Consider the following 26,840-nt stretch of genomic DNA (forward strand, 5'->3'; position numbering starts at 1 on the left):
AGACGATAAACATTTTGTAGATATTAACAGAGTTAATAGATTAATCAAGACTTCTATATAACCCCGCTTCTCCTTCTACCACAGCCCAAGGGCAAATTTCTGGTATCGAAGTCTCCAAAGATACATCGTATTTTAGAGTAATGCTCAAATATTCAAAGAAGCGACACAAACAAAATATTTTAGTCACATTTAAAGGAAAATATCACTAACACATGACTTACTGATTCAGAATGGGAGTGAACACTGTGAGTTGAAGTCTGACTATGTTTGATTGAGTGCAACGTGATCTTTGATTTGGAAATCTTAACTGCGCAGGAGGATCCTTTATTTAACGTCATACTTGTGAACCGCTTTTTCTATTAATGTATTATGTACTATGATTCATAGGATAACATAAACCAGATCTGACCTCAATTTTGGGAAATTACTGTGTGACAGCAGCCAAAACATGTCATTTCATGATTTCATATACATTTTGAGATCATGAAATGCTTCATCGGGTGCTTTTGGAACCCAGACTGATGGTGCTCAGAGTGTTTTATTTCACTTTTATCGTGACCATGCAGAATTTGTCCTAACTAGCAATAAAAGACTGAGTTTATCAATAATATAACACGATTTCTTTGTGTGCATTTAGGATCCAGCTGATGAACAGCTACTGGGACTTTATCCTATAGGGTAGACTGCCACTGCATGCTTTACTGTTAAAGCCCTAAAGGAAGACACTTAGCACAGAGAGTTCAGCGTTTATGACCAAAATCCTTCTTTCATATTTCTATAAACATTACTTTGTTTCAATAACACTGTTTATTTATGAGTAATTAGAAAATAATTTGTGCAATCAGAAAATGATCTAAGAGACGCCAGATTTGTCTTAGCATGAATCCTTTAAAGTCGAACACAGAGACTTCTACAAAACCCCTGTTTTATTATAAACTCTTGCCATTTGCCAAAAAAAAGGCATAAAGCGACTGAGAGCTTTGAAAATAAGAGAGAGGGTGTGGCCTTCAGAGCTTAATATACAAACACGCTCTCCTAAGGGATTTCATATTATCTTGCTGTTGCAGCAAAAAGAAAGTTGTCTGTAAATGTTTGGGAGAATATTAGTATTCCTCTCACTGGACTTCCTCTGGGAACATTTCTGGCTAAAACTAATATGCAACTCCATTAAACCAAATAGTTCAATCATCCAAATCACTCTCTAGATGACAGAACAGACCGTTCTTGGAAAGTTCTCACATTATTACACACACCAAGTCATTTTGGGGCTGAGCCAGCTTCACTCTATCCATTTGCTAAGAAAACAGCTGCAGCATGTGATACCTCTGGTAAGGAGTACTGCTTAAAGATTTCCTACTGTAAAGACAAGGGTCTGGCATTATACACGCCCCTCTTCTCGAACCAGCAGGTTGAATTCAGCTGTGAAAAACTGAGAGCCCTAACATCCATTCACCTCTGTGCAGGCTCTGGCTGTACTTGAACACTGCAAGGCCAAGCAGTTACATTCCACAGGCCATGTGACTCAGTTTCCACATGCAAAACAAAACCACACAGTTTGATCCTCAAAGGCTGCTTAAGCTCTGATACACACAAGAAGAAATGATGCAGATGTATGGTGTCTAAACATGTCAGTATTTAGATGGTGAGCATGCATCAGCACAGTTGTGAAATTGTGGCAAATACAAGAATCACCATTTCAGACACAAAAGGTGATAATGAATGACGTGCTTCACAACTGTACTGTAGGTGCCATGAAGCCACATGAGAGGTTTACTTAAGTCAAAGATAGCTTATTAAACATAAATCAAAATGCAAACATCAAAGTGGGGCGATGTCACTTGTCTCTCTCTCTCTCCCTCTGCCCACTTTTCTTTCCCATCACCCCCAACCGGATAGAGCAGATGACTGCCCCTCACCAAGTCTGACTCTCCCTGAGGTTTCTTCCTGTTAAAGGGGAGTTTTTCCTTACCACCGTCACCAAATTCTTGCTCATGAGTGGGTGGTGTTGCTGGTGGTGGGAGTGTTGTGCGATTGTTGGGGTTTTCTTTCTTTCTTTCTCTTTATTGTAGGATTTTTACCGTAAAACACAAATCACCTTATGACAACTGTTGTTGTGCATTGGTGGTATATAAATAAAACTGAATCAACTGAAGTGGTTTTCCTACTCATTCTGTTCAAGTCAAATCTTTATTGCAGTCACAGTTTAAATGGTGATCAGTTCACAGAATGCAGTCTCCTATTTCTGACCCCTCTTTTCTGCAGTATTCTCTATCGATTTGGTGCTGTTTTTTTCATCAGTGCCTACAAAAAATAAAAATAAAAATGGATTGGATCACGTGGCTCTCTTGTTACTGTCCAACCAGTCAGGTGAAAGTTAAAAAGCTAAAGAATTATTGACTCTGCCTTATACTTAAAACATAGATGTCTTAACATGCTGCTATTTCTCTTTGTTGTGTTTCTCTCATCTGTTGCACTATTGCAGGGTATGAGTACATTAGTCCTACAACATTAGGACTAGTTAACACCCAGATTTTTCCCTTTTTCACAGATGCCCACCTGTGTGTAGAGAACACTGCAGCCACAGACCAGTTTTGTCACATTTAGTGTGGGTCTAGGGCCAAACAGCAGCAAGAGAAATTTGTGGCGGGCTACCTCATTCAGAAAAACCCTTTAATTTAATTTAGAATTTGTTCAATTTAAACTCTGCAACAAACTGGCAATCTGTCCCGAGTGTACCCCACCTTTCACACTAAGAATGCTAGGATAGGCTCCAACCCAACCCCCACGCCAGCAACCATGAATTGGTTAAGAGAGAGAAAATGGATGGGTGGATGTTCAGTGTAAACTTCTTGGTTATTGTGTTATTTCCATGATATATGAAACATTAAACAAATGTTGGACTGGTGCTGCTAATGAGCAGCTGTTTCCAATAATGTCATCCTCGAACGCTGCAAAAAAAGAGAGAGAAAAACTCTTACACAGAAATTAAGTCGCTGACGCTGATTAGAGCTGAGTCACTAAACAACTCTCACATGTAAATGGTGGCAGAGCAGATTGGGGGGGGGGGGTGACGTATTTGTTACACACACCCGTTTTGCAACCTGTTTGTTAAAGTATACTCTCCTTCCTTAGCTGGAAACAGTCTGGTCCAGATGTTTGACCCGACTGTATCATAATCACTGACTGAGTGGGAGACAGGAGCGCGGCGGGAAAAGGAAGCATGTGTGTACATGTGTCTTAAAGACATATCCCCACATATGTTCACCTCATTATCATTCAGCTGCAGCTCACTCTGCAGGAATGCAGGGTAGCAAACACATGTCCACCTCCAAACCCCTGGTGACATATTAGCTAAACACACACACATGCACACACACACACACACACAGACCCTACTTCATGCCACCAGCCCCACTTCCTGAGAGCCCCATCACATCACCCTCCACTCCACATTTGGACTTCGAAAATCAGACTGCTTTCGTGTACTTACACTAGAGGGAAGGGGGGGAAGAAAAAAGAAAGAGCGTGCCTGGATATTTAACTGACACAGAAGAGATGCCATGGAGTCAGCGGAGAGATGCTTCTAATGAAAAGCACATGACTGGATCTGAGTGCAGTCATCTAAACAATGGCGGGGTGGGTGGGAGACAAAGAGGAGATGCAGTTACAGCTGGGCTTTCCCTCACAGAGGTCCAGTGTTTGTTTCTCAAAGACTACAGATACAGAAACTAAGGCTTGTTGCAAACACGCAAATATGGCATGCAAACACATCATGGTGCCCTGGTGTTTATGTATTTAGTTGTTTAATTTTTCAGACCTACACACTCATCATATAGTTGACAAAAACAAAATAATAACAAACTGTACAACGGTTCAGACACATAAAAGAGCCGGTGGTCTACCAGAAGGAATTAAGATTAAACCTCTGTGGCTCTGAGCCAAGCTAAGGGGGTGAAAAAAAGAACCACTGTGACCTTCAGAGGGAAAGAAGCCAGGGAACAAACCCAACAGGCAGGCTTGTCCACCAAAGGAGAGCGAGAGGGGGAGAGAGAGGGAAGGGAGGGCTAGGGACCAGAGGAACAGAGGAAGAGCAAGAGGGAGTGAGGGAGCGAGGGATAGGAGAAGAGTGAGAGAGGCAGAGAGAAGAAAAGACACAAAACTTGTGACTTGACAAAAGAGGGCAGGTACCAGAGGCAGGTAAGACCCTTTATTTGTTGTTTCCACTGAAGGGACCTGATGAGTAAAGGTAAGAATGCAGACAGAGTTCTGTGCATGTGTGTGTGTGAGTGTGAAACAGAGAAGCCAGGAGAGGCAGTGAGGGAAGTGTTTGTGGACAGAAGGGGAATCCTGGCACGGGCACAGCTGGGCCATGCTGCCGAGTTTCTATAGAAACAGTTTGCCATACAAAGTGGTACTCTGTCCTCCAGGGAGCTGCCACACGCTGTGACTCTGCTGCTTTTCTGTGCTGCTGCACGCTCACCTTGATTTCATCTTTTTCCATTAGTGAGTGGAGAGAGCGGCAACTGCAGTGCAAGTGAAAATATGCAGACTAGAAGAGCTTTAGCTGCTGTTTTTTTTACAAAAGAAATGCCATATTGCTCACTTTTGGCAATCAGATGGATCCCCGGGGGTTTTAAAGGCGGTGCACAAATACATTTTTGGCTTCTTCTGTGGTGAATTCAGATGGATGCAGTTCCTACATGGGTGTAAACTAACAGTTTAAGAAGCTGAAATGGAACGTTCTGGAAATGGTTTAAAAACAAGCATGCACTGAAAAAAATGTGCAATCACATGATGTGCTGACATAGGAAGGTTTGTGAAGTGTGTGAAGAGTTTGAAAAGAAAAACAGCAGCTACTTTGGAGCTGGCTGATGGCGATGTGTACAAAGACGCGGGGATGAAAGTTTCCAGATTTCTGATGTTCGTTCTTCTGCTCTCAGCTATGTTGACATTATATCTACTGTCGTTTGGCTTCTTAATAAATTTCTCATGTTTTATTAGAGCATCAAAGAGCACACTTAGTTGGAGTTTTCGTATTTCTAAATGTATGGAAAACATCTGTACATGTATATATATAATATACACTAGATGTTAGAGAAAATCTTGGCATAACCTTTGTGATTATTGTGCTTAGTCACAGTTACAGGACTCAGATGAGTGAAGTCGACTGGGGATGATGTAACTTTTCATCATGACTTTTTTTAAAAAGTGGTTTTATGAAACACTAGTTTTTTTCTTTCTTTCTTTTTTTGGTAAAGGAACGACGGGCTGTTCTGCCAAAAAAAAAAGGTTGGAAAGAGCTCATCATCAGTGATGAAAAGGGCGTTATGAAACTGAAAATTTTTGAGATATAACCTAAAACTCACACTAATTCCTAAGACTTTCTACTTTTCCTTTAACCAAATAATTCTAAACTTTAAATATATATAAAAAGCAAACTGTTTAATAGCTGCACATGAAAAATATCAGCAGTAACGTAAGATTGTGTTATTTTTTAGTAATGTTTAACTTTTATCTCACCAGTACTTGGATATATGTTTTTAACCTTGCAAACAGCTGTTGAGAACGTAATACCACCACTTAGTAGGTCCACATGGTTTTCATCAAGTCCAGTAAGACAAAAGTCTCTGATGTTTAAAATATGCAGATCCAGTTCAAAGTCACAGTAGACTTTGTTTGTTTTAAAGCTTTGCAACAGAGTGTTTGTGTCATGTACTAGCAGTGATCTCTGTCCTACCATCCTAAGTATAGTTCTCATGCTGATAACGATCAGATTAACTCATTGAGGTCATAAATAACAAACTGGTGAATCAGCCATTGTGGATATTGAGTCTTTAATTGTTTGCCAAACTTCTGGTCATAACAGCAGAACGACAGGAAGGAAATCTGGCTCTGGATTTAAACGAGGGGTTGCAAGGCTCTGAGAGGGAAAATGAAGGGCAGTGCCAGGGAATGCTGTCAGAGAAATGTTCAGATTTGTTATTTCAAGCATTTTAGATATGAGGCTCATTCCTGCGCCATGATTTATATCAAACTGATCAAAGGCAAAGAGAAAGAGCACTGGAAACAAATGGTGCCTCTGTGATGAGAGTTTGTTTTTCTAAATCTTTGTGATACTTTGTGATACTGCACACGGCCATTAACAACCAGAAGAGTCTGTTCAGTGACAGGTTGCTTCTCCCCAAGACAAGAACTAACAGACTTAAAAACTCCTTTGTCCCACACGCCATCAGACTGTTTAACTCCTCTCTGGGGGGGAGAGGGAGGAGAAACAGGAGGACAAAGGAGGGGGGAACAACTAAGCTGTAGTGCCTCTTCACCTCACTGTGCAATACCTTTGTGCAATACTTTTGTAAATAGTAAATGGTGCAAATAGACCTCAATACTTGAAATGTGCAATTCACTTGTATTTTTATTTTTATTCCTATTTATTCTATTTATCCCCTTCGTATATTTTATTTATATTTGTCTCTGTATTTATATGTGTGTGTGTGTGTGTGTGTGTGTGTGTGTGTGTGTGTGTGTGTGTGTGTGTGTGTGTGTGTGTGTGTGTATAACATTCTGTAACTGTAACTTCTGTCGGTGCTGTGCTTTTGGAAACCCAATTTCCCAGAGGAACCCACCCGAGGGATTAATAAAGTTCTATCTTATCTTATCTTATCTTACTTATTTGCAGGCCTTTGCTCATGATATAGAGGATAACGATTTAGCCATAGTTACCATGGCCTGAAAAAGATCGTTTCACTTTGAAACGTGAATTAGATTCACTGAAGGGTAAATACCTGGAATGATAAGCCAAACAACAGCGTGTATGTGTGTGTTTCAGTCTCAGTGTGACGTAATTTCATTGTCCACATACAGAAAAAGTATCCCTTTCCCTCCTGATTTATTAATGTTTTTGCATATTTGTCACATTTTCATGTTTCAGATCATCAAACAGATTTTAATACCAAAATACAGTTTTTAAATGATGGCTTCTCTCAATAAGAGAAAAAGTTATCCACACCTACCTGGCCCTCTGCGAAAAAGTAATTGCCCCCCAAATTTTAATAACTGGCTGTGCCTCCCTTGGCAGCAAGAACTGCAATCAAACATAACTGATGGCAGGGATGGGAACTGAGAAGAATTAACTGATTCCATTATTAGTATTACTTATCGATTCTCACTGGGATCTCACTGGCTTTGTTTTGAGAGTCACCACCATCTCTAACCATCATGTCAATATTACATTCATGCAAATGAATTGCTTTGTGCTTTGTCAAATGTTTGTGCATGTTGTGGAGTTATTTCTCCCCCTTGTTGTGTTCAGTGGTGGGTCATTACTCAAAAAAGTAAATATTACAAATATTACACAGAACACTTTCATTAAAGGTGATGCAGTACATTACTTAGTTACTTACTCGTTACTTTTTCTTTTTTTTTTCATAAAATGAGCTGAAAAGCTTTGCCTCATAATTAACATTTAACAAGATACACCTTCAGGCTACAGTCCTACACACCAATGCAAATCTTGATCCTAATGAGGACAGACATATGAACACAAACACAATGCTGACAACACAACACAAGCAAAAAGAGACTTTAAAGTGATTGCCACAGTGATTCTACTGTAGAAACATGAACAGGTAAAAACTGCTCATCATTTTTTTTTACCTGTTGAAGTTAAGGGTCTGACTCCTGGGCTTGGGCATATACTCGTAACATCTCTCTGTGTTTTTGGCTAGCTTAGTATTAGCATGCTGTCTGTACAGGTGCTTGCAAAAACCTGAAGCTGTGTTAGCAGCATAATGCAGCTGTTTCTGTCTACTGTAACATCGTGCTCTCGTCCTATTATGCAATGAATTGAAAGTAAAGTCCATATCCACGCTGCAGACTGTGCCACTGTTTTCCTCCTCCTGCATGTGAACTTAGATCAGCTGATAATCAGCTGATTGTTGTTTGAGTGCTACAACTGATAACAGTGATCCACAGGCAAGCAAACCAACAATTCCAAGAAACTGAACTACTGGGAACTAGTTCTCTGCAAGAACTGGTTCTCGATTCCCTTCCCTAACTGACAATGATGCTCTTACGTTGCTGTGGAGTAATTTTAGCACACTCTTCTTTTCAGAATTGTTCCAGACACATTCAAGGGTCTAAATCTTCATTTTTTTTGTACTTTTCTGAGCCATTCAGAGGTGGATCTTGTGGTGTGTTTTGGACTATTGTGCTGCTTAATAACCCGAGTGAGGTTAAGCTTCAGGGCACAAACGGATAGCTGGACCTTCTTCGGGACTTTCTGGTAGAGAGCAGGAATCATGGTTCCATCAATTACGGCAAGTCGTCCAGCAGCAAAGCAGTCCCAGACTATCACACCACCATATTTGACTGGTGGTATGATGTACTTTTGGCTATGTTAGTTTTACACCAGATGCAACGAGTCCTGTTAGTCCACAGAATATTTTCCCAGGCCAGGTAGGTTTGGCTATTTTTTGTTTTCCCTTAATAGATGCAATCATCATTTAAAAACTGCATTTTGCATTTACTCTGGTTATTTGAGTCTAATGTTGAAATGTGTTTTATAATCTGAAACATGCAAGTGTGACAAATGGGGCGTGGGGGTAAATACTTTTTCATAGCACTGTAGCTAAACCGATTTGCTCACAGTTGTTATATATTCTTAAACCCCGTCAGTTACAGAACATGTAAAAATCACCTCCCCTGTCCTCTCATTGTGAAATGCAAGCTCATAGGTGTGCCTAAGATGACTCCTTGTATGATCAATGTGATGAACTATACAAAATGGAAATTCCTTTTTCAAAGCAACTTTGGAAAATTCCTCATGCACACACAAAACAAATCCTCCTGGTGTGAAATTTTAAACACACACTGATTATAAAATGCTGTAAATACATATTGAGTTCATGAGAGCTTCATTCCAGTGCGCCTCCCTTTTGTTGACATATTTTAACCTTGCAGGCTTGCTTTCTCTACACACCTCCCCCCTCTCGACCCATGCTTACAATAGTGCCTTTATCCTTTCATAAGCGCTCATTTCCTGTATTAGTATCTGCCCTACATTCTCTTGAATTTAATCAAATTAAGGATGTATGGCTCCTCCTCAGATGATCCCACCTCTTCAAACACAGATTACGTTACCGAGCTACACATGTCCATCTTACATTAGTTTAAACTGCAATAGAAGTGTGGAAGCAATACTTAAGGTAGGCTGGGGACAATCTTGGTATATAAAATTAAACCTCAATGTTTTTATAGAGTCAGGTGAGCATTGCTTCATGTAGGCCTTGGTAATGCTGTTTCACTCAGTTCAACCCTGAAAACTACCTCTTAAAATGGGTCGAACAGTAACCAGCTTTAAAGTGGAATCTTTCCAAAGGGAAATACAAACTAACGGATATTTTTAGTAAAATCAGAGATAAGATGAATGCCCTGGATTGCACGTAGCCTTGTAGGAAAAAAGGAGGGTTTGTACACAGCTGAGTCATTACACCCACATGGAGAAAGAAGCACCAAAAGGACATATTCTAAGGAGCTTGGAAAGAAAAGCATCTGAACTTCTTTAAGTTGCTTGAAGACGTTTCACCTCTCATCCAAGAAGCTTCTTCAGTTCTAAGGTCAAATGGTGGGGAGTCCCAGATTTAAACCTAGTGGGAGTTTCCCCCCAAAGAGGGACAAAAGGGCCCCCTGATAATCCTCTACCTAATCACATGAGCCAAGGTGTGAAAATGGGTGTGGGTCACAATCAGCCAGGGTTTCGGGTGAGCTCATTGTGAAACCTGGCCCCACCCTATCATGCGATTTCCTGAGGTCAGATGGCCCAGGATGGGCGTTAAGACGTCTGGGGAGGGATCTCAAAACTGGATTATAGATGGCAGACAGTTGGTGTCGCAAACCACCGCCTCTGTTCAAAGATGGTCGCTCACAGTAGACATCCATGGCTTCTTTCACTCCTCTTTCAAACCATCTGTCCTCTCTGTCCAAGATGTTAACATTGGCATCCTCGAAAGACTGTGTATGCTTGGAGAAAGCATGACATCCCAGCTCACAATGAGCTCACCTGAAACCCTGGCTGATTGTGACCCACACCCGTTTTCACATCTTGGCTCATGTGATTAGGTAGAGGATCATCAGGGGGCCCTTTTGTCCCGCTTTGGGGGGATACTCCCACTGGGTTTAAATCTGGGACTCTCCGCCATTTGACCTTAGAACTGAAGAAGCTTCTCGGATGAGAGGTGAAACGTCTTCAAGCAACTTAAAGAAGTCCAGACACTTTTCTTTCCAAGCTCCTTAGACTACAATGACCTGGATGACTGAGAACCTTCACAGACACAAAAGGACATATTGTACTGAATTAAACTATTTAGTTTTTCTTTTTGTTTTTTTGAAGCATCTTTCTTCCTTAACTTAATGCCTTTCACTTTGATTACTGCAGAGTCAGTAGAAATCACTACTTACACTTTATGCTTTTCCTAGGACAATGAAGGCTGGTGCAAGACTCCTGTCTGCACTGACTCTGCTCCTCCTACTGGGGGCAGTGTTCACACAGAGGCCTCGGCCAAAGAAGCCCACCAGGCGCCCAGCTACCCCCAGAAAGCCTCCTGCTCGTCTCCCAACTGTACCACCCCAGCCTGAGCCCAAGGAACCAACAGATTTCCCCCCACCCATCCTGGGCCCACCTTCCATCTTTCCTGACTGCCCCCGGGAGTGTTTTTGCGCCCCAAGCTACCCGAATGCGCTCAACTGCGAGAACCGGAACATTCGTGTAATCCCAGCAATCCCATCCAGGACTCACTACCTGTATCTCCAGAACAATTACATCTCTGAGATAACCTCGGAGCCCTTCCTCAACGCCTCTGAGGTCCGCTGGATCAATCTAGCAAACAACCGTATTCATCAGATAGATAAGCAGGTCAGGGAGTTCACCTCTATAAATGCTCAGGATTTAAAGAAATAGAATCACTTTACTACGGTTGCTTTGCATCTATCTCTCACGCAGGTGTTTGAAAAGCTTCCAGCACTTCTGTATCTCTACGCCCAACGAAACCAGCTTAATGAAGTCCCTTCAGGCCTCCCAGAAACTCTGGAACAGCTCCGCCTTAGTAGGAATCGTATTTCCAAGATCCCACCTGGGGCCTTCAACAACATGGGGAGCCTGACTATGCTCGATCTGTATCACAACCAGGTGAACCTCACTGTTACAACACTGTGCTATCTAGACATGTATGGAGAACTAAATCTCTAGCGTTTGTGGAGCAAATATGTGATGTCTTTTCTGTCAGCTGAGTGACAGTGGCCTGGGTAAGAACAGCTTTAAGGGCCTTACGAACCTGGTGCAGCTCAACCTGGCTCATAACACGCTGAAGAAGATGCCTACTAGTATACCAACCAGCCTCGTGCAGCTTTTCTTGGATAGGAACCGTATCGATGACATCCCAAAGCAAGTATACGGTGCACGCATTGTCCCAAAGTTGATTATTCCCACTAAGAATCTTTATTATTGTCTTTTTTCAGAAACTACTTTGACAACCATGCTCACCTGGCTTTTGTGAGGCTGAACTACAACCAGCTGAGTGATAAAGGAGTTCCCAAGAATGTGTTCAATGTCTCCAGCCTGCTAGACTTGCAACTGTCCCACAACCAGCTCGCTTCGATTCCTTTGTTCAACGGTCACCTGGAGCACCTGCATCTCGACCACAACAGCATTGAGAGTAAGTAACCAGCAGCCACGTCTGTCCCAGTGAGTGGTCATCACTGTGCTAAAGCAAGGCCTCCACATCAGGGAGCATAACCACAGTTTGTCTCAACTTGGGCTGAATGTCAGGGCTCTTCATGTAACTTCCAGCAACTTGCAGCTGTGTCAGGTCACCTTAGCTTCTCAGTTCAATGTGGTCTTAGTGTTGTCCATGTCTCCCTGTTTCTGTTTGGATCTGGTGGTGTAGCAACTAAACAAATAATATGTCGTAGAGTCAACCCCCCCTTTTTAACCTATGCATTAACCGCTGTAAATTATCTTGGTTAATTATACCCAATTGTCTTGTGTCCTATGCCGACTTTAATGAAGACAGATCAGTGTAGTCTGTTGACACTACAGCTGTAATTTGATCAGCGTGCAACACAAACCGAAAGTATTTTTTCAGGGTATTCTGTTATACCTGTTTCTGCGTCATGACTACAAAACTACTTTGGCTTCAGGCCATTTTTTTTTCAACTTCCACTGAAGTTAATTATCATGACGAGATGTGTCCTCCTGTTCAATTGTATTTGGAATTATTTTAAAAAATATGTTTCTTAGTTATTTTGATGCAATAATTTAAGGGCTTACACAATGCAATCTTCTTCCAGACCGTTAATTCAATTCAATTCAATTCAATTCAATTTTATTTATATAGCGCCAAATCACAACAAAAGTCGCCTCAAGGCGCTTCATAGATACAGAGAAAAACCCAACAATCATATGACCCCCCTATGAGCAAGCACTTTGGCGACAGTGGGAAGGAAAAACTCCCTTTAACATGAAGAAACCTCCGGCAGAACCAGGCTCAGGGAGGGGCGGCCATCTGCTGCGACCGGTTGGGGTGAGAGAAGGATGCTGCTGGGTTTTGTTTTGTTTTGTGGGTTATAACTACATATAACTACACAGTTAGAAATGCATTAATATTAGTGGACTCTGTAACACAACAGCACATTTTCAACTTGAAACGCTTATATGTCTGAGTATGTGTCACATTACAGAGAAAAATCAGATGTGATGCGATTTAAAATACTTACCTACTTGTGTTTTGCAATAAAGTATAATCAATTTTACAGTTGAGCTCTGTTTAAAGGTGTGTTTGTTTTTTTCTCAAATATACCCACTTCAGTATCATTTAAACACACTCATATTTCTGTCTTTTTTGTATCCTTTTTTTTATATTCCTAAAAACATTTCTCATGCTATTTTCTAAGTTAAAACATCATAAAAAATTTCTTCTGAAAATGTATGCTAAGCATTGCATGTTTAAATAAAAAAATTCACATTATGCATAATATTTAAGATAATTATCTTCTCAGACTATTATCAGGCTATACCCTGCTCTTCCTGTATGTAAATTGCTATAATGAAATAAATTATACAATAAAAAAAACAAAACTGTCAAATCTAAAATAGCATATTTTCTTATTTATATGCACATGTGAGCACTTGAAGACTAGATCTTCATGACTGTGTATTTTCCTGACAGACATCAATGGCACCCAGATCTGCCCATACAGCGTGCAAGCTGACCCGAGTGATATGAGCCAGGTTCCCAAGCTAAGGTATTTCACATTATGTCATAATGCGTGTCTCAGCACTAACCTAAATAATGAACTTGTCTGAGCTGTGTGACCTGTGTGTTAACAGGAAGTAAACAAGAACAAAAGAATTTTGTCTGGAAATGCCAAGTTCAAAGAGTTAAAATCCCAATGACATATTAGATACCTGCTCTGTTGTTTTCAGGTATCTCCGTTTGGATGGAAATCACCTGAACCCTCCCATCCCTCTGGATGTCATCATGTGCTTCAGGCTCCTTCACTCTATTGTCATTTAGGAAAACCATGCCTAAAGGCATGGGGGCTTGCACATGCAGTACTGTGCAAAAGTCTTGAGCTACGCAGCATTTCTTTATATTTTGCTAGGAAAGTGTGAAAAATGTGCTTTCTTCTCATTTCTTTAAGTGGTCTCCAGAAATTGTTGTCCGGGCTTCTTAAAAGACATTCAAAGCTCTTCCTTGAATGTTGGCTGCCTTTTGTTCTCTTCCCTATCAAGAGGATCCCACACTGCTTCAGCAATTTTGAGGTCTGGGATCTGGAGAGGCCAATCCAAGACTGACAGTGTTTAATTGGGTGTTTTTCTGTCCTGGTATCTTTTACTGCTCTGGCAGTGTGTTTGGGATCGTTGTCATACTGAAAGTTGAAGCTTCTTCTAATCAGATACTTTGCAGAAGGTACCACGTGGTGGATCAAAATCTGACCGTACATTTCTGTAGTATTGATGTCAATTGATTTGACAAGATCCCCAACACCACTCGCTGAAATGTAGCCACAAGCCATGACAGGGCCTCGGCCATGTTTGGCTGCAGTCACAAACTGTGTTACATCTTTCTTATTGACTATAATTTGAACTAAAAAATTCAAATTTTTGTTTCAAAGAAGACCCGTTGGGACTGATATTTGGTCCAGTTCTTGTGTAATTTGACATACCTTAACATTTTCTCCATTTTACTTCTTAACAGCCACTCTTCCATTTCTTATGAGGCTTCAGTGAACAGTAAACGAACTGAAGGGTCAGATGCATCTCTCAGGTCATGTTTCAGATCTTTGCTGGATTATTTGACCTATTTCTTCTGAATATAACTTTCAGAAAAACTTTTAAAAGATTTTAAGATCTTGGAGAATTGTTGCTCACTGCTATAAAGAATTAAAAGAAAGTCTGGCTCCAAAACAACAAGAAATGAGGGGTGGCTCAAGACTTTTGCACAGTACTACTGACACACACCACACACACACACACACACACACACACACACACACACACACACACACACACACACACACATCCATGAAAACATAGACTCACTTTGTACTAGGTGCATTTCATTGCAAAGTATGGTGTTTATCAGCAGTAGACGCTGTGGAACTGTAATACTGAGAGAGGGACTGCAAATAACTGCAAAACTTGGATGGTTCAAACTTTTTTAATTGTGATGACAAATTTAACTATTGCCATTTTTTGGACAGTCCCAACATTAAACTACAAATCAGCATAAACTGTGGCTATGCTGACATTTAGAGTTAGGTTTCTGCAGTAGTTGCAGTTTATCAGTGTTTTTTGTTTACAAAACTTCATGTAAAGAAAAAAGTGAAAAATATAGCTTGAGCAAAGCCTGAAAACACAGGGACATTTACAGACATGCTACAGACATAAACGGTAGTTAAGTTCACAAGAATAGGTCAACAGAGTGGGGCAGCCGTCAGAGGCAATGAATAAATATGCAGTGTAAGTTAAAAGAGATAACCAGCTTTAAATAACTAGCTCCATGTAGTTAAAACAGTTTCAAATGTGCCTGTGATTTTCAAGATACTCTTTGTAAAAATGTCATTTTATTCTTGTTATCCCTAATCTTTTGTATAATATTCTTCTGTATAAAGAAGCTTTGTACAAACAATGGAAAATAAAAGTTCTCCTTGATCATCTGAAAATGCTTGATGTTTGAAATAAAAAATGTAGTTTTCTTCCTCATTTCTCTTTTCTAATATGCCTCACTGCTCTCTCTGCTTAGTCGACACCAACCCGACCTGTTTCACAATAATATGAGCCTTTGGATAAAAGCAACATGTTAGTAACTGACCAGGTATAAAAGGAACATTCCAAAGAAGCTAGAGGTAAGGGCGTTGCCTGTCTGTGAAAGTGTGCAAGAACCGTAAAAGACGGATGTAGCACCATAACGTCAAGGTCGGCATTTTGGCTGACGCCATGTTGGTTGTTTGGAGACTGAAGTTAACATATTTGAAATATAGGTGAAGCTTGGTTTGGCAAATTAGTGCTAAGTAAAAAACTAATAATTGACTCACCAAAACTGAAGCACAAAATTCTGTGTTGGTCTGCACCACAGAGGAATACAAGTTACTCATTTAAGACCATTAAAGGCTCCAGAAGCACCAACATGGGAGAGGTCTATACCAGTGACTTGAATTAGCAGAGGTGAGGTCTAGTAGATGCTAAAGGGCCACAGCTACTTGTGCTGGGACACCTGTCAATGAACCCACCCAAAGTCTTGACTCAATAATCCAGGTGGATATTTATATACATTTCTTTTTCCACCAGGTCTTAAAAATGCCTTTTTTTAATGCTTTAAAGTTTGGCTTTTTATCATCACGACTTCCTCTCGCAGCTAACTTCAAGTGGCAGGAACCAAAGGTTTGTGCACTTCCTCGCTGGCTTCATTTTAAACTCATATATACATGGCTATTTGAGAATAACAATTTCTAAATGTAAAATTTCAGATAATCTGAAGATTTGTTTCTCAGGGTGACATAATAAAAAGAGACAAGAACCTAGTTGTGTAAATCACTGAATGGCCTCACCGTTACTGAACACAGTTTGACGCTTGAGTCACAAATACAAGTTAAAGCTGCAACATTCAAAGAAAAAGATCCAGAAATGGTGCCACGTCCTGTGAGCCTGAGCTCATCGAAAAGACAGCATTTATGATGTAGTACATTAGTACACAAGCTCACGTTAATGCTGAACAGTATACACAGGTACTGAAGTAACATATGCTAGCATCCAGAAAACATTTTTTCATGAGAGGCCCTTGTTTATTTAGCAAGGCAGCAGTTAACCACATGCTAAACGAGTTAGGACAACATGACTTTTGAAAAAAAGAAGTTTGCGTGCTGAACTAGCCTGAAGGGCCTGGCTCTGGAAACATTTGGTAAAATGAAAAATATGACAACCAAACTTTTCAGAAAGAAATGAAACATCATCAGAATAGCATTAGCAAACTGCTTTGGTTCATGCTTCATTAAAAAAAAAAAAAATCATTCCATTTAGTTTCACTTCACTGTTTTGTTGCCTGATTTTCTGAGGCCCCGGGAGTACCTTTGTGTCCTAACAGTGGGGGCCTTCCCCGCAGTTTGAGAACCACTTTCCATGTTGACCCTGTGGTCTGGGTGGTGTTTTTGTGGGTGCTCTGATTTCCGCCCCCAGTCCAAAGACATGCGTGTTTGTTTAAATCGCAAATGAATTAAAGGGTTTTTCATTTTGTGTTTATTGACTGTGACAGTTTAACATGTAAGAAAGCAGAAGTGACTAAAGGCTGCAAAATTGCACAACACTGCGCGAACAGAAGTAACTATGTGCATGTAAGAATGACCGGATTAAGCCAAACTTTCATTAGATACATCATAAGATACCTTAGCAAGAAAATATTTAATATCCACTTGTTTCTAAAATGCTTGATGATTTTACCTTTTAAGATGTCTAAAAACGATTTCAATGAAACATGCTGACATTTCAGCTTTTTTCAATGAATAACTGTTCAAAAAAGGTTGAGAGAAACTGACAGTGGCTACGATGGCAATTTTGTCAATTTTTTGTGTTTCCGGTTTCAGTGTAAAAAAAAGTCACTTTGTTCCCGAGGCTCTGTATTAAAGAGGTAGTACTGCAGGACTGCAACTCTGGTGGAATTGAGAATACAATAGAGAAGCATGCGAGGCTTTTTAACTGGCTCTAATTGACTTCATTTACAGGTTATTCCTAGTTTCATTGGGTTTTCTTGCTTCCTACCGCTGCAAATGAAGTTTTAGAAGACTTCAAAAGCACCCTGGTAAAACAGGCTGGCGAGCAGGTCTGGTAGGTATTTCCAATCAGGACCTGTTGACTGAAGTGATGTCAGAATGCCCTTCGAGTAAAAAGACAAAAGTCAATGAGAGGCTTTATTTCCAGTATACACCCAGAGTGTTATGCAACATTTGGAAGTAGCTATACCAATCAATCTGAAATCTAAAAGAGACAAGAAATAAAATGATATTGCCACAAAACACTTCCTTTTACAAATTAATCACATTAAAACAACACAGACTTTAAAAGCTCGTAAGGCAAATGATTCAGGGAGTGACGTCTTAATGCGGAAGCTGCAGCAGCTTCAGTTTAAATGATGAAACTCTAATCTAGCAACAATGATTACTCATTCATTATTTACATTACGCATCACTGAAAGTGAAAGTTTTTCTTCACAAAGACAGCACTACTCATCAAAGAGGAGGAAATCAGCAATAATTCTTTTTTCCATTCTTCCAATCAGAGACTGAAACATGACCGGGAGTTCCTTTAATTGCACCAGACTTCCTCCTCCTGTAAACCCATTCACATGCATGCACCTGTGGAGTCCCATGCATGTTTAACCTGTTCAATACCTGGTGAAAAGAAAAATCCCCTTACTCCACACTATAAGAGGACACAGGATGGAGGCCCAGAGACACAGCTTCACCAGAACTCTCCCTCTGAGTGACACACGCACAGGTGAGTCTGAATACAGGTGATACTTCTCCAGGCAATGATGATGGCAGCTGATGGACTTGACATAGTGTTTCCTTTATTCTGGATATTGGTAGTTTATAAACAGTTTTTTTAAATGATCCAATATCCATTTATGAATCTATAAATGCTCATAAAGTATTTTTTAATTTGTGGCTTTGAAGTTTTTTATCTGTTTTGATGATCTGAGGAAACAGTGATGAACCTTTTTCCTAAATTAATCAACAATCAACAATTTTACACAATACACAATTCTTACAAACCGAAACGCTTCTGTTAGCTTTCTCACCAGATCGCCATCATCAGGATGAAGATGCTTATCGGCTGCTCTGCTTCCTTCCTCCTCCTCCTGCTGCTCAGCTGTCTGACTGAACCTGCTGAGAGCCGAACTCTGCATCTGGACAGCTGCTCTGTCAGTGTTCACACACACGAGCTGCGCAAATACTACGCACACATACGATCAAATGCGGTGAGTTCAGTCATGCAATCAAAACCTCTGGCAAGAGCTTGCACAAGTGTAACGTCAGATTAAAGTGGCAGAAAGTCGTTGTAACTGATCCTTTGTTTTTCTTTTTCTTTTGTGATAGATTTCAGAAGACAACGAGATCGGAATGAAACTTCTGGATAGATCACTGATGAAAAATGTTCAGGTGAGCTCTTGCGTTGTGTTGCCACTCAGTCATGATGATTTGCTTTTTAGATTTACTTTTGCTTCCCTTTTTTTGATAAGTGTCTTCCACATATTAAGTCTCTATCACCAGAATATGGATTCTGAAGATAGGTTGTGAAAGGTGCTAGAATCTGACTTTCGCCATGTCCCCCTCAGGACGGTCAGACATGCTGTTTCCTGCGTCTTGTGTTGCGTTTCTATGTTGAGAGAGTGTTCAGCAACTATGCCTCATCTGAGCCACAACAACAACGCTGCTCCAGCGCTCTGGCCAACGCTTTCGTGAGCATCAGAAGAGACATCCATAAATGTGTAAGTTTGCTCTCCAGTCTCAAAATGTGCTTCTTCTTCTTCTTTTAATGAAAAGCTGTCATAGATTGTAATGATAATTGTGCTTTTCTGTGTATAGCATTGCCAATGTGGAGAAGAAACCCAGAGAACAATTGATTCAGTGCATGCTGAGTTTATCAAGGTAAGACACACAATAAAATCTAAAATGACTTCCTGTCTTAGACGCTCAATAATAAGCTCCAACATCAGTTGTTGTAATTTTCCTAATATGACCTAGTTAGTTAGGGAAAAGTTGTGAGCTGTGAAACTTTGTTGTATGTCAATAATATCTTTATTAATGTTACTTTTTGTCTTGGATTTCAACAAGAAACAAACACAAATGGGTTACTATACAGAAACACAGCACACAGAGAAAATACCTAAATCTATAACTCACTTCAAATAAAACAGCCAAAAACTGCAATGATTTCTAAATCTTGTAAACTAAATTTTATTCACAATAGATTCTCTGAGTCTTTTGATGATATTATATTCTTGGTGTCCTGCAGATGACGAGATAATCAAAGCAGTTTTACTTTATTCTGAAATTATTCAACAATTAGCCGATGTTTTTGCAGATAGTTTCATCTTTGTCCATCTTTAGCTGTGAGAAACTCTGCCACTCTAAGAGGCCCGTTTTATACCCAGTCACGCTACTGACATGCTGCCAATAAATTTAATTAGTTGCAAAATGTTCCTCTATTGACTTTCTCAGCCTTTTGTTGCCCCTGTCTCGACTTTTTCGACGTGTGTTGTTACCTTCAGATTCAAAATCAGTTCATTTTTTTCTCAGCTTAAACCTTTGATATTATTTCTGTGTTCTATTGTGAATAAAATCTGAGTTTATATGATAAGAGTATCACCTGCTTGAAAGACACACGTGTTGTTTTCAGATCTATTTTCTTATCTAACTCTTCCACTTTTCCCTTGTTCCTCTTTCTGCTGAGCAGCTACAAGCAAACAGGGCAGCACAGAAGGCAGTGGGTGAACTGGACACTGTGCTGGAGTGGCTGGAAGCACTGGGACCCAAAACTCAAAGAAATTGAGCTGCTCTTTACAAATGTGCTAATTTAAGTTTTGTGGCATGTTGCATTTCTATGTTTTCACTTGAAAGAACTTGATACTTAGTTTTTTATTACCGTTTTTTATCCACTAATGTGGACTGAAATTGTATGCTATATTTATAACTAAACAAAAACGTGTATACTTCTGAGGAAGCTGTTACTGTAAGATTGTTTACTAGACTTAAATGTTTGTTTTTATTTTTGTACTTTAATTTAAAAATCAATTAAAGAAAAATACAACTGTATTGTGCTCTCTGAGAGTTTCCTGTCAACAGCTGATGTCTGCTCTTCATTACCATCTAGTGGCCATCAGTGAAAATTCAGTGTTGCTGTTTGTCCGATACTAGATTAGGTGCCTGCTCGTGTGTCTGCTTCTGTGCTTTCTGAAATTGTCTCAAATCAGTATTCATGGTGTAGCCCACATTTTATCACAGTCTAGTATTCTGCTTCGCACAAACGCTGACAGTATCTGGGAACATGTGGACAAATTTCTTTAGTCTGTTGTCAGGACTGACATCAGTCCAAAGGCATTGTTTATGAGTTTTATGATATTTGGGATTTAGTGTTAAAGGGGATCTTTTAAAGTCCAGACACGATAATGTTATGGCTGGAAGTCATGGTGATGCTTCCTCGGATATATAATCTATGTTTGAAAGAAGAGAAGAGAAGAAGAGAAAAGAGAAGAGAGAATGTGTTTCACTTACTGTTATCAGATCAAATCCATTTAATCTGATGTGTCTTTTTTATGTGCAGCAGATGTACAGCTAGTAGATAACTTGATCTGGCAGGCTGCTCTGCCTTATGAGCTTCTTAATGCGCGGTTTGTTTTATCCCTGTAATACTGTATGACTGGGCCTATTTGCCCCAATAAATCACCTGAGAACAAATACGCCTGTCACTTCTGCAAAAAGAATTAATTGAGGGACATTATCTCACACACATGCTTTCACGAATAAGAGCGGATGTGTAGCAAGCCCTTTGGCTCTGTCTGAACAGACATCTGATTACTAGCTGCTTGAATACTTGCCAATACTGTGACTGTTGTGACAAATATTACAAAGGAAATTGCTTCCTCTGATCATTAATCACTGCAGCAGCAGAAGCAACAGACCTGTAACAGACTATACATGTAATCATGTCTTACACAGGAACAATAACACCTCAGAAGGTATGTTAAAAAGAAGCACAGGGGGAAAAATGAACACCTACTTACTGAAATTCTCATGTTCTGTGAATCCATAAATGGTGCTGCTTGCATTTTTTTTCACTTTGCTGATAAAGGTTCATTTGGAGTAAAAGTGAAACCTAAGTTAGGAAGTTCTAGCTAAAATGTTGTACTATCTTTCTTCGAAACTTGTGGCCAAGTTTTCCTCTTCTGGTGTCACAATCTGCTGAAAAATGAAAATGAGATAAGTACATGATGTGTAGGATCATATTGTACAGATCTTTTACTTAGACATGAATCTATGTGCTCAGTTTCAGAAAATGTTAGCCAACTGATATATAAGTGATTGGACTGTTGATACTTACAACAATGTATGAGAACATTTATTTATATCCACTGTAAAGAAACTATTCTTAAGGAGGGGAAACAGGCTGAAGTACCAAATAACACAAGAACTGGACTGAAGATTAGTGCCAACAGTGCTTCTCACCAACTGATTAATCTAATTGTAAAATTTGATTTCAGCCAGCTGTGCTGGGAATCTTATCAAAATTGATGGAATTATGAAAGCGGGAAAGTTTGATCTGGTTTTGATCCCATTTAGAAACCATCTGACTCACACTGGCTTCGATTTTCAACATGAAAGTGATACCAAACACACAATGGAACACTGTCAGGCATGGATTGGCCTCCCCACAGCTCAGACCACAATGATATTGGACAAGTGTGGGATCATCTTGATAGAGAGAACAGAATAAAAGGCAGTCAACATCCAATGAAGAGCTTTAATCCAACAATGTGGTGGTTCATCACTAACATCATATAGACACAAATATCCACAATCCTGATTAACGACTGCACAACAATCCCAGCCACTTTTCCTTATAGCAACACAAAGGACTCACTCACCTCCTCCAGTATCGTTTGGCCCACAGCCCACAGCTAAAACTAAATCTAATAGAACAAAATATTAATATCACCAATAAGTCACTGCATCAAACAAACCCATGACAATCTTATCAGTATTCAGAAATGATTTGGGAACATGAATTTGCTTTCTGCCCCTACTCCTCAACAGAAATCTGTAATAACCCTTTTCCACACCTAATGGTACAGATAAATTACTTACACAGTGTATGGATATTTACAGAGTTCGCAGCAACCACAGAGAGGAGTTTGCGGATGGCCAAAGAAACTCTCACCCTCTGTTCCTAGAAAGCTTTCTCGAAACAGTTTTCAGAATGTCGTTTCTCATTTGATTCATCAGCTCCCTTCTACGTCTTTCTCACTCTGTTCCTTTTTTTCTTGCTGGTTCAGACCAGGTCAAAAAAAAGTTTGACGGATATTGCAGACGGATGTATCACGATTTATGCCAGCAGTTCCGATCACTCATCCCAAGCATGGTGAAGGTATTATTTGACTTAACCAAACTGATTGTGATGGGTTGCAAAGAGTCAGGATCAAATGTTCCAATCTAAAACATGTCATACTCAAACATATCTCCTAACAGGCTGCTAGTGCTTTTGCAATCACCATTCTTCACCATTTAGGGAAATGCTGGTTTCTGTTCAATTCTGTTTCCTTGGAAGTATTACAAAAGCTCATGAAGACCCTCAGTGGTGGGCGGCGTGGGCCACTATTTCACTAGCAAGCACCCTCGTTAGGGTGTGGAGGTGACTTAACACTGCGGATAACAATCAAGGCAGATACGAAAATTTGACAAACCGAGAACGAGGAAATTGATGACTTAGAAACCGCACCTTGCCGAGACAACGAAAACATAACAGAACATACACAGAACAGAGGACTGCAAATGGCTGCTGACATTCATCACACTTCAGTTTAGTACAGAGCTACAACGTTGGACTTATTCAGCTGGATATTATATCAGCATCATCTGGTTTCAGGCACTGTGCTAAAAATCGCTGATGGCAGATTCTCAGCACCTGACAGCACTCGTGTGTGACAGGATTAGAAACTGAGTTTTGAAGGGGTGAAGGGTTCAGACCAAAACTTACAACGAAACATCTGAAATATGCAGAACAGGCAGATGCAAGATAAGATTCGCTCTTTTTTTTTCAGTAAAGCAAAGTGTGAAGAGGAAAGATTTGGCACTGTTTAAGTTGTCAGTTACATTTAACAGGGTGGTGTGAAACATTGACAAACTTTTTTTTTTAACTCCTGGCACAGATGCATTTTGGTAGTATTATGAAATCGCATACATCTTTTAAGTCAAAGTCAGGAATTCATTTTTATGGTTACTGTGCTGTGTTAAACTTTGTGTGGTTTGCATTTTGTAACATGCTGTTTCAAAAATAAGGAACAAATTGTTAAAAACTCTAATAGACTAATATGGTCTGAAAAGAGAAGCAAGAATGGAAGTGCTTTAAACTTGCTTAAACATGAAAAATCCTCTGGTTGCAAGAAAAGTTGAACTCTGTAGAAGTCCTCAAGAAAATGACCCTACTCTTCACTTAAGTTAAATATTTTGAGCTTGTAACAGTTTGTTTTCAGTTTACATTTCATCTAAAATCGTCTTGTTCTGCATTCAGATGAACTAAAACACCGTGATTATCCTTTGCAAGTCCTCTAGGGTCCATGCAAAAATCCCTGTGACCATATAGACTTGTGTGTGACTTGTTAGACTTCAAAGAGGCGTAACAAATATGACCAAAATAACACCTCAATACATGTTTTTTGTCCCGTCTTCCTCCCCTCACTCCCAACCAGTCACAGCAGATACCTTCACAGCCAAATGGTGTAAAATGCCAAGACAGTGCAGTAAAAGCCCAACCAAACTGCATCCATCTCTTGCATATAGAACTGTACGTCTCATGACAAATTCAGTTCAGTTCAATTCATTTAGCATTTCTAACACCAGTAATATACTTTAAACAAATCAACCTGAGGACTCATCAAGGTGGGGGAAGAAACTGACGGGGCTCCTGAGGAGGGATTTTCTTTTCACTCCTTCCTTTATATACAGACACAACGAAACACAACACACATTTTAATTTGTTTTGGGGGTTTTTCTAGAGTCTTTTGTTCCCACATGCTCTCCTGCTGTCTCCCCCTTCCTCTTCACCCTCTACACCACAGACTTCAGCCACTGCACAGAGACCTGCCATCTTCAGAAGTTTTCTGATGACTCTGCGGTGGTTGGATGCATCAGCAGGGATGATGAGACAGAGTATCGGGCTGTGGTCGACTCCTTTGTCACGTGGTGTGAGCAGAATCATCTGCAGCTCAACGTGGCAAAGACCAAGGAACTGATCGTGGACTTCAGGAAGACCAGGAAACACTTGACCCCTGTTTCAATCCAGGGGGTCAGTGTTGACATTGTGGAGGACTATAAATACCTTGGAGTACACATTGACAATAAACTGGACTGGGCTAAAAACACCACAGCACTTTACAGAAAGGACCAGAGTCGTCTCTATTTTTTTGAGGCGACTGAGGTCCTTCAACATCTGCCAGAAAATGCTCAGGATTTTCTACGAGTCTGTTGTGGCCAGTGCGATCCTCTATGCTGTTGCATGCTGGGGGAGCAGGCTGAGGGTAGCAGATGTCAACAGACTCGATAAACTGATCCGTAAGGCCAGCAATGTTTTGGGGATGGAGCTGGACTCCCTCAAGGTGGTGTCGGAGAGGCGGATGTTGTCCAAAATAAAGACAATGTTGGACAACACCTCCCACCCACTCCATGACATGCTGGTCAGTCACAGGAGCACGTTCAGTGAAAGACTGAGATTACCGAAAAGCACCACTGAACGACAGGAAATCTTTCCTGCCTGTGGCCATCTCCCTGTACAACGCATCCACTTAACACACTGTTTACTGCTACAACTGCACGTTTCTTTTTTAGCTATTTATTAATAAGTGACTTTTTTTATATATATATATATATATATGTGTGTATATGTATATATATATATATATATATATATATATATATATATATATATATATATATATATATACATATATACATATACACACATATATATATATACACATATATATATATATATATATATAAAAACACCCAGCACGCCCCTGCGGGCGGTTTATCCTTCAAGCTCGGGTCCTCTACCAGAGGCCTGGGAGCTTGAGGGTCCTGCGCAGTATCTTAGCTGTTCCCAGGACTGCGCTCTTCTGGACAGAGATCTCCGATGTTGTTCCCGGGATCTGCTGGAGCCACTCGCCTATCTTGGGAGTCACCGCACCTAGTGCTCCGATTACCACGGGGACCACCATATATATATATATATATGTGTGTATATATATATATGTGTATATATATATATATATATATATATATATATATATATATATATATATATATATATATATATATATATATATATATATATATATATATATATATATATATGTGTGTATATGTATATATGTGTGTATATGTATATATGTATATATATAGGGCAGCACGGTGGCATGGTAGTTAGCACTGTTGCCGCACAGCAAGAAGGTCCTGAGTTCAATTCCACCATCAGGCCGGGGTCTTTCTGTGTGGAGTTTGCATGTTCTCCCCGTGTTTGCGTGGGTTCTCTCCGGGTACTCCGGCTTCCTCCCACCGTCCAAAGACATGCAGCTTGTGGGGATAGGTTAATTGATTAATCCAAATTGTCACTAGGTGTGAATGTGTGAGTGAATCTGAGTGTGAATGGTTGTCTGTCCCTGTGTGTTAGCCCTGCGACAGACTGGCAACCTGTCCAGGGTGTACCCCGCCTTTCGCCCTATGACAGCTGGGATAGGCTCCAGCTCCCCCCGCAACCCTGAAAAGGATAAGCGGAAGCGAATGGATGGATGGATGGATATATATATATATATATATATATATATATATATAATCGTAACTTGTGGCTTGAGTCTGATGACACTCTGGTTTTTGCTATGACACAGAGACAAGAGTTTTCTAGTTTTTCTATAGAGAAGTGGTTAGGTACTCTTGGAGGGAGGGGGGACTTTCAGAAACTTTTAAACTTATATGTTATTGAAAAAGATTGTGACTGAGTCACTGTGGATCACTGTGTATATATATATATATATATATATATATATATATATATATATATATATTAGGGGTGCAACGATACACAAAATTCACGGTTCGGTTCGATACTTTGGTGTCACGGTTCGATATTTTTTCGATACAAAAAAAATGTTCATGCCTTTTTTATTTGTCATTTATTAAAATTATAAATATATGTTTTAACTCAAAAGTACAGTTTTTAAATTTAACCCTAACCCTTGTGCGTGTTTTTTATTTTGACAGCGAATGCGCACCTGCGGACCACTTATGTGCAGCCCTGGTTATTTAGCTCGTCATATTGCAGCCACAGAAATTATTTTGTCCATGAAACCATAAAGCTGCACTTTCTTTTTGCCTTATAGTCTGATTTGTCATAACTTCTCCGTTTTGTGGTAAGCTTTTCTTTGGCTGTCACTTCTTCACCGTGACCTGTCTTATTTGGCTCAGCAGAACTGAAATGCTTTTACACACGCACTCACATAAGCTCAGCGATTCTCTGTGCG

The 26,840-nt window shown here is 40.0% G+C and overlaps 2 protein-coding genes across 3 annotated transcripts; both read left to right on the forward strand.

The window, feature by feature from the left end:
• Positions 1-4,108: 4,108 nt before the first annotated feature.
• prelp (proline/arginine-rich end leucine-rich repeat protein) lies at positions 4,109-14,491 on the forward strand. Of its 2 annotated transcripts, none has more exons than XM_026168294.1 (7): positions 4,109-4,197; positions 10,474-10,909; positions 10,997-11,182; positions 11,280-11,437; positions 11,512-11,708; positions 13,221-13,296; positions 13,478-14,491. In XM_026168294.1, exons 2-7 carry the CDS (start codon positions 10,478-10,480, stop codon positions 13,566-13,568), a joined length of 1,140 nt encoding a protein of 379 aa, XP_026024079.1. In that variant the 5' UTR covers positions 4,109-4,197; positions 10,474-10,477; the 3' UTR covers positions 13,569-14,491. The 2 variants fall into 2 exon arrangements, with proteins under 2 accessions (XP_026024079.1, XP_026024078.1); XM_026168293.1 differs by lacking the exon at positions 4,109-4,197 and adding an exon at positions 7,613-8,454.
• A 3,874-nt stretch (positions 14,492-18,365) lies between these two features.
• On the forward strand, positions 18,366-20,268 carry il19l (interleukin 19 like). The gene is made up of 5 exons (XM_026166429.1): positions 18,366-18,527; positions 18,646-18,708; positions 18,885-19,037; positions 19,135-19,197; positions 20,006-20,268. The coding sequence occupies exons 1-5, from the start codon at positions 18,366-18,368 to the stop codon at positions 20,099-20,101; spliced, it is 537 nt and encodes a 178-aa protein (XP_026022214.1). The 3' UTR covers positions 20,102-20,268.
• Positions 20,269-26,840: the final 6,572 nt, after the last annotated feature.

This window comes from Astatotilapia calliptera, chromosome 5, assembly GCF_900246225.1.
Source record: "Astatotilapia calliptera chromosome 5, fAstCal1.2, whole genome shotgun sequence".
Lineage (NCBI taxonomy): Eukaryota > Metazoa > Chordata > Actinopteri > Cichliformes > Cichlidae > Astatotilapia > Astatotilapia calliptera.

What these genes read in the sequence shown, in the direction of transcription:
- prelp (XM_026168293.1), top strand. Translation starts at nt 8,393, where the DNA reads ATGTTAGTTTTACACCAGATGCAACGAGTCCTGTTAGTCCACAGAATA. An exon ending in TTCATCAGATAGATAAGCAG is followed by an intron (nt 10,910 to 10,996) that starts GTCAGGGAGTTC and finishes TCTCTCACGCAG; the next exon opens with GTGTTTGAAAAGCTTCCAGC. An exon ending in CGACCACAACAGCATTGAGA is followed by an intron (nt 11,709 to 13,220) that starts GTAAGTAACCAG and finishes TTTTCCTGACAG; the next exon opens with ACATCAATGGCACCCAGATC.
- il19l (XM_026166429.1), top strand. Translation starts at nt 18,366, where the DNA reads ATGAAGATGCTTATCGGCTGCTCTGCTTCCTTCCTCCTCCTCCTGCTG. An exon ending in CACTGATGAAAAATGTTCAG is followed by an intron (nt 18,709 to 18,884) that starts GTGAGCTCTTGC and finishes TGTCCCCCTCAG; the next exon opens with GACGGTCAGACATGCTGTTT. An exon ending in GAAGAGACATCCATAAATGT is followed by an intron (nt 19,038 to 19,134) that starts GTAAGTTTGCTC and finishes TTCTGTGTATAG; the next exon opens with CATTGCCAATGTGGAGAAGA.